This window comes from Cyprinus carpio, chromosome A13 (assembly GCF_018340385.1).
Source record: "Cyprinus carpio isolate SPL01 chromosome A13, ASM1834038v1, whole genome shotgun sequence".
NCBI lineage: Eukaryota > Metazoa > Chordata > Actinopteri > Cypriniformes > Cyprinidae > Cyprinus > Cyprinus carpio.
In genome coordinates this window covers 23961490-23973452 of record NC_056584.1, presented here as the reverse complement: position 1 = coordinate 23973452, position 11963 = coordinate 23961490, and the positions used below count along the sequence as shown (strand labels likewise).

Here is an 11963-nt window from a genome sequence, read left to right as displayed (position 1 = left end):
ATCAGAACATTCACCATAAAAATAGCTGGTAAAATGGCAATATACAGGAATAATAATAATAATAATAATAATTATAATAATAATAATAATAATAATAATAATAATAATATAATAATGATCAAAAGCTTTAATAATTTATTAGTTTTGAATTAATGGATATTGAAGTTCCTCAGTATCTTTATTTTGGTGTTGTTATACAATCTTTGTTATTGGTAAGTTATTTGTTTATGTGTCAGTTTATTTAAAGATTGTAAATTCTAAATTTGCTTGTGGATTTTGGGAGGATTTCCTAAATTTTACAATTTATCTGAATTAAAAGGAAAAAAGGAAAATGTGATATTTGAATATGAATATGAATTATGAAAAAAAATTAACATGTAATTTAGTAATTAGTATTACCATTACCATAATTATTATCCTAGGACATTTTTTCTTTCATAAGAACGTATCTCTGAAAACTTTGCCAAATTTCTAAATATTTCACAATAAATGCCTTGAATTTCTGTTATTTAATATATATATATATATCTATATCTATATCTATCTATATATATATATATATATATATATATATATATATATATATATATTATATATATATATATATATATATATATATATATAAAATTATTATTATTATTATTTTTTTTTTTCTGGATTTATTTATGTACTTAGATATTTTATTGTGTTCTTTTATTTCCTATTCTTTATTTTATTTGTCTTGTTTGATTATGTTTGCTGGTTTAAAAATAAATAAATAAAATAATAAAAATAAATTATCTTCGCTGGTCAGGATGTACCAATCAGGAGTTTTGATTAGAGTACTTAATTCAGTGAGTCTTGGTCTTCTGTAGATGCTAGCATTAACAATTCAGCCAAATGATTCCTCCGCTGGCCCACAATCCCTTGTGCGCTTCTACTGCGTCACCGGAAGTGTGTGCGGTGGACTTCCTTTCTCTCCTCCTCGCGTGCTCTGCGACAGCTGTGGGGTTTATGAAAGGTTTATTAACGGATTAAACACCAACTACAGAAATAAACATTCGTCATGTCTTTCCCGATAGAAGATGAAGAGGTGAGTGCGCGTGCCTGTAGTGACACGAGAGACTGAAGTGTAGCGTGTGTTGATGTTAATCAGTGGAGCATCGCCAGAAGACTTCATTTTCTTTGCCTTTGTTAATTACAAAAGTCATCCTGCATTTGTAGACTAAAATTAGCATAAAATGTTAATATGTCAGACTGATCATGGTTAACTCTGTGTTTTTGTTTGCAGTGTGACCCTTACAGCTACCCCACTGATTATGACTATCACACCGGTGAGTATCTGCTTCGACACGAGCACAGATCAGTACTTTCTTGTTGTTGTGTGTGTGTGTGTGTGTGTGTGTGTGTGTGTGTGTGTGTGTGTGTGTGTGTGTGTGTGTGTGTGTGTGTGTGAATGAATGTACACTGCCGTTCAAAAGTGTGGGATCAGTAAGATTTGTAATGTTATTAAAAGAAGTCTCTTCTGCTCATCATGACTGCATTTCTTTGATCAGAAATACAGAAAAAAAACAGTAATATTGTGAAATAGTATTGTAATTTAAAATAATGGTGTTCTATTTTAATATACTTTAAAATGTAATTTATTTCTGAGATGGCAAAGCTGAATTTTCAGCATCATTACTCCAGTCTTCAGTGTCACATGATCCTTCTGAAATCATTCTGATATGCTGATTTAATATCAATATTTGTGCTGCTTAATATTTTTTTTGGGAACTGCAGTCTTTTTTTAGGATTTATTTAAAAAAAGTGATAATAAAGACTTGTATTGTCAGAAAACATTTCTGTTTTAAATAAAGGCAGTTCTTTTTAACTTTAATCATCAAATAATCCTGAAAAAAGTATCACCGGTTCCAAAAAATATTAAGCAGCACGACTGTTTCAGATATTGATCTTAAATCAGCATATTAGAATGATTTCTGAAGGATTATATGACTCTGAAGACTGGAGATATTATGCTGAAAATTCAGCTTTTATCGCAGGAATGAATTCTATTTTAAAATATATTAAAATAGAAAACCAATATTTTACAATATAACAGTTTTTTTTTCTGTATTTTTGGTCCAATAAATGCAGCCATGAGGAGCAGATTAAAAATCTTTAAAGCACATTAAAAATCTTACTGGTCACAAACTTTTGAACAGCATTGTATATGTATAAAATTCATAGTCAGATGTTTAGCATCCCAGTATAGCTTCTCTGAATAGATTGAATCGCCTCTACATAGATCAATGAGTGGATGTGTGCTATTAAGGGGATGAAAGGAATACAGTATAACGTGTGTTCTGCAGGTGACCCTAAAGCTGATCTGGCGTTTGAACGTCAGTATGAACACCAGCAGACGTATCATGTGATCCCTGAGGTCATCAAGAACTTCCTGCAGTATTTTCATAAAACCATCTCAGACCTGATCGATCAGAAGGTTTACGAGCTGCAGGCCAACCGCGTGACCAGCGAGAGCATTGAACAGAAGATCTATGAGATCCAGGATGTGTATGAGAACAGGTGCGCAGCCGTACAGTTATAGACTGTGTTCCAGTGCCTGGAAATGTTGGTTGATCTTTTATTTCGTTTTAGCTGGAACAAGCTGACCGATCGCTTCTTTAAGACATCTCCATGGCCGGAGGCAGAAGCCATTGCTACCCTGGTTGGTAACGGTGAGTGAATCCCATTTTTGCCGCATTCAGGTATCAGAAGCTCTGAATTGAAGTCTTCTTTGCTGACACGGGCATGTTGTTTTTTGTCTGTTACAGATGCGGTTTTCTTGATCCTCTACAAGGAGCTGTACTACAGGCACATCTACGCCAAAGTCAGCGTGAGTGTGTTTGCTCATCCGTCTCACTGAATGCAAAGGAAGGCATTGTGAATATGGTTTTAGCCCCCTAGATGGATTGTCAGCTCATGTTTGTCATGCCTGTCAATAATGAGACTTTTCCTCATGTACAGGGAGGTCCAACTCTTGACCAGAGGTTTGAGTCCTACTACAATTATTGCAACCTCTTCAACTACATTCTCAGTGAGTGCAATCTCATCATTTACATGTGATGGGCAATATTTCAAATGTTTGTGAATTTTTTTTTTTTTTTTTTTTTACTGTTGTATCTTGATTTTTACTGTATTATTTTGCAATAGCCTAAACAATTTGAGCCTTTTCAGTATAAAATAGACAATATATCTTTCTATTTAGGCAACATTTTACAAATGAGTAATTTTAATTACAGTAATGATTTGAGAATTTCTTATATTTTAATAAAAAAAAAAAATGTAAAAGTATATGCCGTTTTCCATATCACTACTACTCAAAAGTTTGGGTTATAAAATATTTATTTAAAAAAAAATCACAGATTCCACAAAGCATGCAGCACACCTTTATTCCACACTGATAATAAGAAATGTTTCTTGAGCAGCAAATCAGCTTATTAGAATGATTTCTGAAGGATCATGTGACACTGAAGACTGGAGTAATGATGCTGAAAATTTCAGCTTTGCATCACAGGAATAACTTACACTTTAAAATACATTACAATTTAAAGCAGTTCTTTGGAATTGTAATAATATTTCACAATATTATTGTTCTTGATGTATTTTTGATCATCAAATAAATGCAGCTTTGGTCATAAGGTCAAAATCATACAATTTATTTAATTTTTTATTTATTTATTATTATTTTTTTTTTTTAAAGAAAAGAAAGGGTTTTTGTGTTTAGATCACCCTGACAAGTAGTCAGTTGAAGTAATTTTCAACAGCACACTTAATGTGTTTAATGTTGTCAGATGCTGATGGACCGGCACCTCTGGAGCTTCCTAACCAGTGGTTATGGGACATCATCGATGAGTTCATTTACCAGGTAAGAATATCTTGCTAGTTGAGGAGACTCTTTGTGGCACCTTCTTCTTTACTGATGTGTTCATAAAGAAGTGAAAACCTTTATTTATCTATCTTATCATTTCTAATGAACTGAACCAGTTTAGCAGAATCTCAGGTGCTGAACTCTCTCTCGCTCCGTTCTGCAGTTCCAGTCGTTCAGTCAGTATCGCTGTAAGACGGCCAAGAAATCAGAGGAGGAGATCGAGTTCCTGAGGAGTAATCCCAAGATCTGGAACGTTCACAGCGTGCTGAATGTCCTTCACTCTCTGGTGGACAAGAGCAACATCAACGGTCAGCTGGAGGTGTACACTAGCGGAGGTGAAAGACGCCAACCAGCTCTCATATACTGTCTTTCTTGTTTATCTAATTCCGATGTCAGTGTGATACTTGTGTTTGTGTCACAGGTGACCCAGAGTCAGTGGCTGGAGAGTACGGTCGTCACTCTCTCTACAAGATGTTGGGTTATTTCAGTCTGGTGGGATTGCTGAGGCTTCACTCTCTGCTGGGTGATTACTATCAGGCCATCAAAGTCCTGGAGAACATCGAGCTCAACAAGAAGGTCATAAAATGTCCCACTATTGTCACTGAGTACTGTTGTCTCAAGACTAAAAAAGAGTTGGGTTTGTGTGGCAGCATGCTAACATTACGTTCATAATCAAATCTGGTTATTTGTGTTTACAGAGCATGTATTCACGTGTGCCCGAGTGTCAGATCACCACATATTATTATGTGGGTTTTGCGTATCTGATGATGAGACGCTATCAGGATGCCATTCGTGTCTTCGCCAACATTCTGCTGTACATCCAGAGGACCAGAAATATGTTCCAGAGAACCACCTACAAATATGAGATGGTCAGTGCATTTACATGAAAAAGGTTTTATTTTATTTATATAGTTTTTTTGCTGTAAAACTCTATTACAGTAATAAGGAAAATGCTAATTACATACAAAATGTAACAAATGCACACATTACTGTAATTGTAATTATTAAATTATGCAAAACCTGCTGTAATTTGTGCATTAATGTTCCAAGTGTTTGAAGATTGCCTTTGTTTCGTTCTGTTGTACTTTCTATTCTGTGTTGTCATAATGGTGTGATGCTAAATCTATATCGTGTGTTGTGTGTTGTTTAGATTAATAAACAGAACGAGCAGATGCACGGGTTGCTGGCCATCGCTCTCACCATGTACCCCATGCGCATCGACGAGAGCATCCACACACAGCTGCGCGAGAAATACGGAGACAAGATGCTCCGCATGCAGAAAGGGTGAGAACACACACACATTATGCACTGAAGTTATGTATGTACTGTAGATACTACCAGGGTAGGATTTTATGTTTTTGAAAGGAGTCTCTTCTGCATATTTATTTGAAGAAAAATACACTAAAAACAGTAATATTGTAAAATGCTGTTACAATTTAAGTATATAAATAACTGTTTTCTATTTGAATATATTTTAAGATTTGATTTATTCCTGTGATTTATTCAGCATCATTACTCCAGTCTTCAGTGTCACATTTGCTTCAGAAATCATACCAAAATGTTGATTTGAGAAACATTACATAGTTAATATTTGTACAGAAACGGTGATAGGTATTTTTTTTTTTTTTTTTTTTAATAGAATTAATTTGAACTGTTAATCATTTGTAGCAAATAATTATTATTTTTTTTTTTTTATGGACACTTGGGCAGTTTAATAATGCTTAATAAAAGTAGTAATTTTTCTCAGAAAAAAAACAATTGTGTGTGTATGTATGTGTGTATATATATATATATATATATATATATATATATATATATATATATATATATATATATATATATATATATATATATATATATATATATATACACATTCATTCATTCATCTAATGGAGGAATTTCTCTCTTTTTCAGAGATCTTCAGGTGTTTGAGGAGTTGTTCAGTTTCGCCTGCCCCAAGTTCCTGTCACCCGTCGTTCCAAACTATGATAACGTTAATCCAAATTACCACAAAGAACCATTCCAGCAGCAGCTCAAGGTGTTTGCAGAGGAAGTGCAGCAGCAGGCGCAGCTCTCCACCATCCGCAGGTACAACACCAGCTTAGTAATGTTAAGGGCAGTTCTGTCTTCTGTTGATGGGAAGAACAGGAATTGTTAGGTGTGTAATGAACACTCCTTCACTTTAAGCAATCATTCTCCTATTTCTAGGGCTGGCCATGGACTTTTATTTGACCATTCGGATTCCTGTTTTGTTATATTGGTGTTAAAGGGATAGTTCACCCAAAAATAAAAATTTGCCAATGATTTAAAAAATGGCATATCTGACATTCCTCTTTCAGCTGAACACATTCAGAGCTTACGATGCGCATTCTGCTACGCCTTCATCATACGTTTGAGCGCCTTTTGTGAACGCACCTGCTTGAGCAACCGGAAGCTGGAGATTACAGTTTATACATTTTTAAAAATCAATATTTTTCTTACACTAATGCATCGTCTCACTTCAGAAAGCCTTTATTAACACTCCTGAGTCGTGAGTAGATTTATGATGGATGGATGCACTTGTTTCGGCTTCAAATACAGGGGCACCATTCACTGCCATTATACAGCTTGGAAGAGCCAGGACTATTTTTAATATCTCCAATTTAACTCCAATTGGATTCATCTGAAAGAGGATTGTCAGATATGCCTAAGATGCCCTGAGGGCGAGTAAATCATGGGCTAATTTTCATTTTTTGGGTGAACTATCCCTTTAAAAATTATATAAATTTTCTTTTAGAGAATAAAAGGTGGAAAACATGCTTTAAACTATAAAATTCTATTCAAATTTTATTTATTTTTTTTAACTATTAACAACTGTTTTTAATTATATTGGCCAGCCCAGCTGATGGCTGCATCTTCTATTCCCACAGCATGTGTAGAAGCATTGGTTATTAGATAAGTCGTAGCTGACTCTGTGTGTCTCTCTCAGTTTCCTGAAGCTCTACACCACCATGCCTGTGGCCAAACTGGCTGGATTCCTGGACATGTCCGAGCAGGAGTTTCGCATCCAGCTGCTGGTCTTCAAACACAAGATGAAGAACCTGGTGTGGACCAGCGGCATCTCTGCTCTGGATGGAGAGTTTCAGTCTGCCTCTGAGGTCGACTTCTACATCGACAAGGTGTGTGTGTGTGGAGTTTCTGTCTTTAAACTAGATTTGCCGAATTGAACACTTTTATTTAAGAGATTAAATATAGGGCTACCACATTCATGCTAGTTGTCTTACCTTGAAAATAATTAATTTTTCTATATAAATAAATAAATATACATGTATGTATGTGTGTGTATATATGTATGTATGTGTGTATATATATATATATATATATATATATATATATATAGGTTTACTTGTGAGATGACTTTGTGAGTCACTCTAAAAATGAATTTACTTGGTCTTCCATCAGGATATGATCCATATTGCAGACACCAAGGTTGCCCGTCGCTATGGAGATTTCTTTATCCGACAGATCCACAAGTTTGAGGAGGTAAGAATAATTCATATACAGTAAATTATTGAATAATATATTCTATACATTTCTATACATTTATTTCCTTGTTCAATTACAGTTTATGGATCTCTTTTTGAATTAAACATCTATGTTGTCACATTTTGATTGTACCTTTCTTCTGTAGCTTAACCGAACGCTGAAGAAAATGCCTCTGACTGGCGCCCCTTCGAGTTCGACCAGCTCCACGTCACGTGCCACATAATGCAGGTCCCACCAGAAGAACGACTCAAACCCTAATTTGATATGACTGTGATATCCACCAATCACAGGCCAAGCTTCTCAACCAATCATATAATGTAGGCTCTTTCTGTTCATTTTACTGAGTTGCTCTGGTCTATCAAAAACAAGTGAAACTGATGGAAGTCCTTTTTCTAAGTCAATAAAGTGTGATGTGGCTGAACTGTATTTGGAGTCTTTCTTAAATATAGTGGGCCTGAAAAAAAAATTATTTAATTATAAACAATTCTTGCATAAATTACCAAATTAAATTCAGTGAAAATTTACATAATGGTTTTATAACACTCATGTTTCAAAAACGTATCTGTATATACACGTATTTACATTTTACAAATAGGAAGGCCTGCTATTCTAACTGTATAAATGCCACTAGATGGCAGAAGAATCTTTGTATTCACAGGAGCCTTTAAAACAATACAAAACTACATTTTTTCCCCTCCATTTATTTTGGAAAACTTTGGGCTCACAATATGTTCTAACAAAAAATACCTTTTGACAGCAGCATTTTTTTAAATGGGTGTCAGGATTGTTTAAATTAACTTTTCCAGTTTGATATTAATACACCATTCAATAAGTAACAGGACTTAGATATTTCATTTTGTGTGTCAGTGCAGTGTGTAGCTGTATCGTAACGGCCACATTACTCTCTTTAATTTCCTGTTGCTGGGCTTCAATACATAGAGGAATGCCATCCCCATGATGACTCTTGTTTCGTCAATATTTTATCATCTTCAGGACCTTAAGGCAAAACCATTGCACATTTCCTTTATTCAAACAGGATCCACAGATTCTTCATCTGCAGCCTCAACGCTGGTTACCAGACAATAATGACAATAAAAAGCAACTTTACAAAAAAGGGGAATATAAAAAGAATAATGCCTTACAACACACACCATTCAATCCGGTATAAAATGTTGAAAAATAAATACACTTAAATACAACTATTTATACTCAACACTGTTTGGTAAGTCAGCAGTTTTCTTTTCCAAAAATATCTTTTGTAATGTTTAATTTTTATATATCAAAAAAGTCAAGAAAAAAAAAGACATGGTATTTCCCCCCTCTTAGGTGGCAGTGTTCTGTCAATGACTTTTATATTTTTTCTCTCTCTCTGCTTTGTTTTTAAGTTCAAATTGAGTTATGGCATCTCATGAACCTTTCAAGCATTAGTTTCACTGCCATTTTTTTTTTTTTATTAAAACACATGACACAAAAATCTCTCAGTTCAAGAAAAAATGAAATGTTTTGTTCGTTGACCAGACAAACCTCTGGCCTCAGTAAGTTCAGTGGAAACAGTGTTTGGTCTGCTAACTGGCTTTCCCCATTGGTCCATGGAACAGCTTTTAGTCAATTTTCTTGAATGCAGTCTTCCACTTTCTTCAGATAGTTCACAATTTTTATAGATGGAGGGCATTAAGTCATTTTTGCAACATCTTAAATCTCACTGTAAAGACACCAGCACAGCAGCTTGCAGTACAGGATATTTTCTTGTGGTCGTTTCTTCTTTATATCAGAAGGACTTTTCACACTTACCTGTTAACCCAGGGTTTGTTTAAATAAATAAATATATAAATAATAATGCACATTTTCACATTGTTAATACTCTACCCTACCACATGTTGTCATTTCAGGGAACACAAATTTTTAAAATTTTAAAGCATACAACCTACTTTTACAAACACATGGGAATGTGGCCATCTTAACTTAAAGATGAGGAAAATCAACTACATGCCAAACGTTTCAGTTCTGCATCTGTAAATATTTACATGCATTACAGAACTATTCGGAAAATACTGTGAAAGAGCCGGTATTTTGAAGTATGGGTACCGCAATAATACTATAGCAGTAGCGACAGCTACAAGTCAGTCATCTGAAGTTTGAATAAGTTCGAAAATACACGGCAGCTTTAGCTCAATCAGTGGTGTACGTTTGGGGCCATTTTTTGACCACTAGCAGACATAGCAACTGTTTGGATTGCCTGCATTAAAACAGAGTATTTTTGTAATCGTGATTTGTGAATTTAAACACTATAGAAAAAAAATGTACATACAAAAATAATACTGTTTCATAATCTCTCCAGTTAACGTTTACCATCACTGTTCAACAATTTTAAACATTGACTATTCTACTAATCGTAAAAAGATACTTCCTGCAGCCATGCGAAGTGCATGAATATTTGAATGATTTCATTTACGACTGGCTGTCCATTTCTAAACACATCAACATTTAGTAGCACTGCACAGTTTCACACTATATACCGATGACACTGCAATAAACAGTGCTAACTCTGTTCTAGCTTCAGAACCTAGAGTTAAACCCTTTTTCAATTTCCAGTTATAAAAAAAAATGTGTAACCCAGGGTTAATTGCAGTGTGAAAAGCCCCAGAGATATACTCTCATAAGCAGTTCAAATAGTTCATTATACACATACATCATGTTATTCCCTGGTGTCCTATTGAAATATGAAAAAGTAACTAAATAAAAACTAGTGTCCGTATTTGGACCTCCACTGGTCTGAGAGTGCATTCGTTGCCCATTGTGTAGTTTGAGTGTGTGTGGTAACAGTCTCAGTACTCTTGAAATAGCCCTGACAAGATGAGCCACCCTTGATTTGGGCGTTCCAGGCCCACACACACATCTACACACCCTCCTCACACCTGGCCCTTACAAACCTGAACTCTTCTCCACATCGCAGGAGAGAGTTTCCGTTGAAAACAAAGAGCCAGGAGTGCCATGCACGTTGTAGTTTTCTCAGACCAGCGAGGCCTCGGCTAGTCATAATTCCGTGATCTCTAACGGACTCTCAGACAGAGTGTCGCTGCCCTTGTTTCTGTGCAAAGGTGTGGATTTTGCCGATTCTGTTCGGGCGTTTCGTTCAGCATACAGTCCGCCATCTGCATGCAAGGCTTCAAGGGAGCGTGCCAGAGCACGCTGGTCATCTTCAGGCAAGCTGTTGAGGTCAGAGGTCAACAACGTGCCTGTGCTGCCATGAACTGCGTGCACCCCGTCAGGACCCCTGAGCTCGATCGGTAGTTTGTGCTTGAAGCGAAGGGTTCCTCGACCTCCAACACCAACACGCTCATCATCATCTTCATCCAGGTCACTTTGGATCAACTGGGAGAGGAGAACATGGATGGATGGATGAATGAAATGATGCAGGATTGAATGGAATTGATGCAATGATGGAGTGATGAATGCATGGATATATGGATGAATGTATGATTGAATGGATTTATGGATTGGATGGATGGATACAATGTAGGAATGTAGGATACAATGATAATTCGATGAATGGAATGATGGAGTCATGGATGCACATTTGTAGGATATAAGTAAGTAAGGACATATGCAAACATTAATGAATTATGAATTGGTGGATGGATGCAATGATGGATTTATTGTGAGATGGAATTATGGACAGATGCAATAGTTGTTGGATGCATGGATGGATGGATGCATTGATGAATGGGTAAATGGGGGGAGGAATTAATAGTTTGGTTGATGAATGGATAGAAGGATTGATGGATGCAATGATGGAGTGATGAATGTATGGATGGTGGGATGAGTTATCAGTCAGATGGATGCATGATGGATGAATAAAAGGAATGATGGATACAGTGATGAATGAATGCAATTATTGACATTCAATTATAGATGGATGCATGGAATTTTGGATTGATAGATGCATGGATGAATAAATGGATGCATGATGGTTGGACAGAATAAAGGACAGATGGAGTGATGGGATGATTGACATTATGGATGTTTATAATGGATTAATATATGGAATTAGGGATTGGTAGATGGATGGATGGATGCAAGACAATGTAAGGAAGAAGGAGAAAAATAAACATTAACAACACAAAATCTTAGAATTTGACAGCAGTTTTAGAGGAAACACCAAGAGAGAGCAGCAAACACATCTGTGAAGCAGTGAGCAGGCTGTGAACCAGCCTGGGAAACATCAGCAGGGTCACATGACTCTGGACAGCAGGAGAACCCAGGAATTCTACTGATAGGACAGGGTGGAGACATTGTCAGCCAGCAGTAAGGAAGAGGGGTGTAGAGGAAGAGCAAGCACAGCACTGTGTCACATTTCCCACCTCTGTGACTGATGATTGGTCACCGTGGCTGGTTGACTTGGTGACCATGCGGGCGGCAAACAGCTTTTTGAGTCTCAGGTAGTCATCCAGAACCACCTTGAGCAGCGAGCCCTGATTGGATGGCAGCATTGGTCATGTGGTGTCTTATGAACTGAATCCTACAGCACGATTCTGATATTTCGCCTCAT

General features: G+C 36.0%; 2 protein-coding genes across 4 annotated transcripts in view; one reads left to right on the top strand and one right to left on the bottom strand.

The window, feature by feature from the left end:
• The first annotated feature begins 917 nt into the window (after positions 1–917).
• On the top strand, positions 918–7840 carry LOC122133953 (eukaryotic translation initiation factor 3 subunit L-like). Its single transcript, XM_042769423.1, has 15 exons — positions 918–1072; positions 1271–1313; positions 2331–2544; positions 2617–2696; positions 2793–2854; positions 2986–3055; positions 3813–3886; positions 4053–4224; positions 4311–4465; positions 4588–4758; positions 5040–5173; positions 5804–5977; positions 6858–7047; positions 7331–7411; positions 7560–7840. The coding sequence occupies exons 1-15, from the start codon at positions 1046–1048 to the stop codon at positions 7635–7637; spliced, it is 1725 nt and encodes a 574-aa protein (XP_042625357.1). The 5' UTR covers positions 918–1045; the 3' UTR covers positions 7638–7840.
• Positions 7841–8423: 583 nt separating this feature from the next.
• LOC109048505 (cadherin-23-like) overlaps positions 8424–11963 on the bottom strand; it is a 233629-nt gene continuing 230089 nt past the window's right edge. For 2 of the 3 annotated variants that reach the window (XM_042769420.1, XM_042769421.1), the window contains exons 68-69: positions 11776–11886; positions 8424–10786 (exon numbers count right to left, since the gene is read on the bottom strand). In XM_042769420.1, the coding sequence (XP_042625354.1) occupies positions 10448–10786; positions 11776–11886 (450 nt within the window). In that variant the 3' untranslated portion in view covers positions 8424–10447. The remainder of the gene's footprint in view (positions 10787–11775; positions 11887–11963) is intronic. The other variant, XM_042769422.1, reaches the window with a different exon arrangement.

Bases quoted from the DNA above. Each gene is read 5' to 3' on its own strand.
- LOC122133953 (XM_042769423.1), top strand. From the start codon at position 1,046: ATGTCTTTCCCGATAGAAGATGAAGAG. The intron at 3,887-4,052 runs GTAAGAATATCT...TCCGTTCTGCAG, and splicing joins TCGATGAGTTCATTTACCAG to TTCCAGTCGTTCAGTCAGTA. The intron at 4,759-5,039 runs GTCAGTGCATTT...TGTGTTGTTTAG, and splicing joins CCACCTACAAATATGAGATG to ATTAATAAACAGAACGAGCA.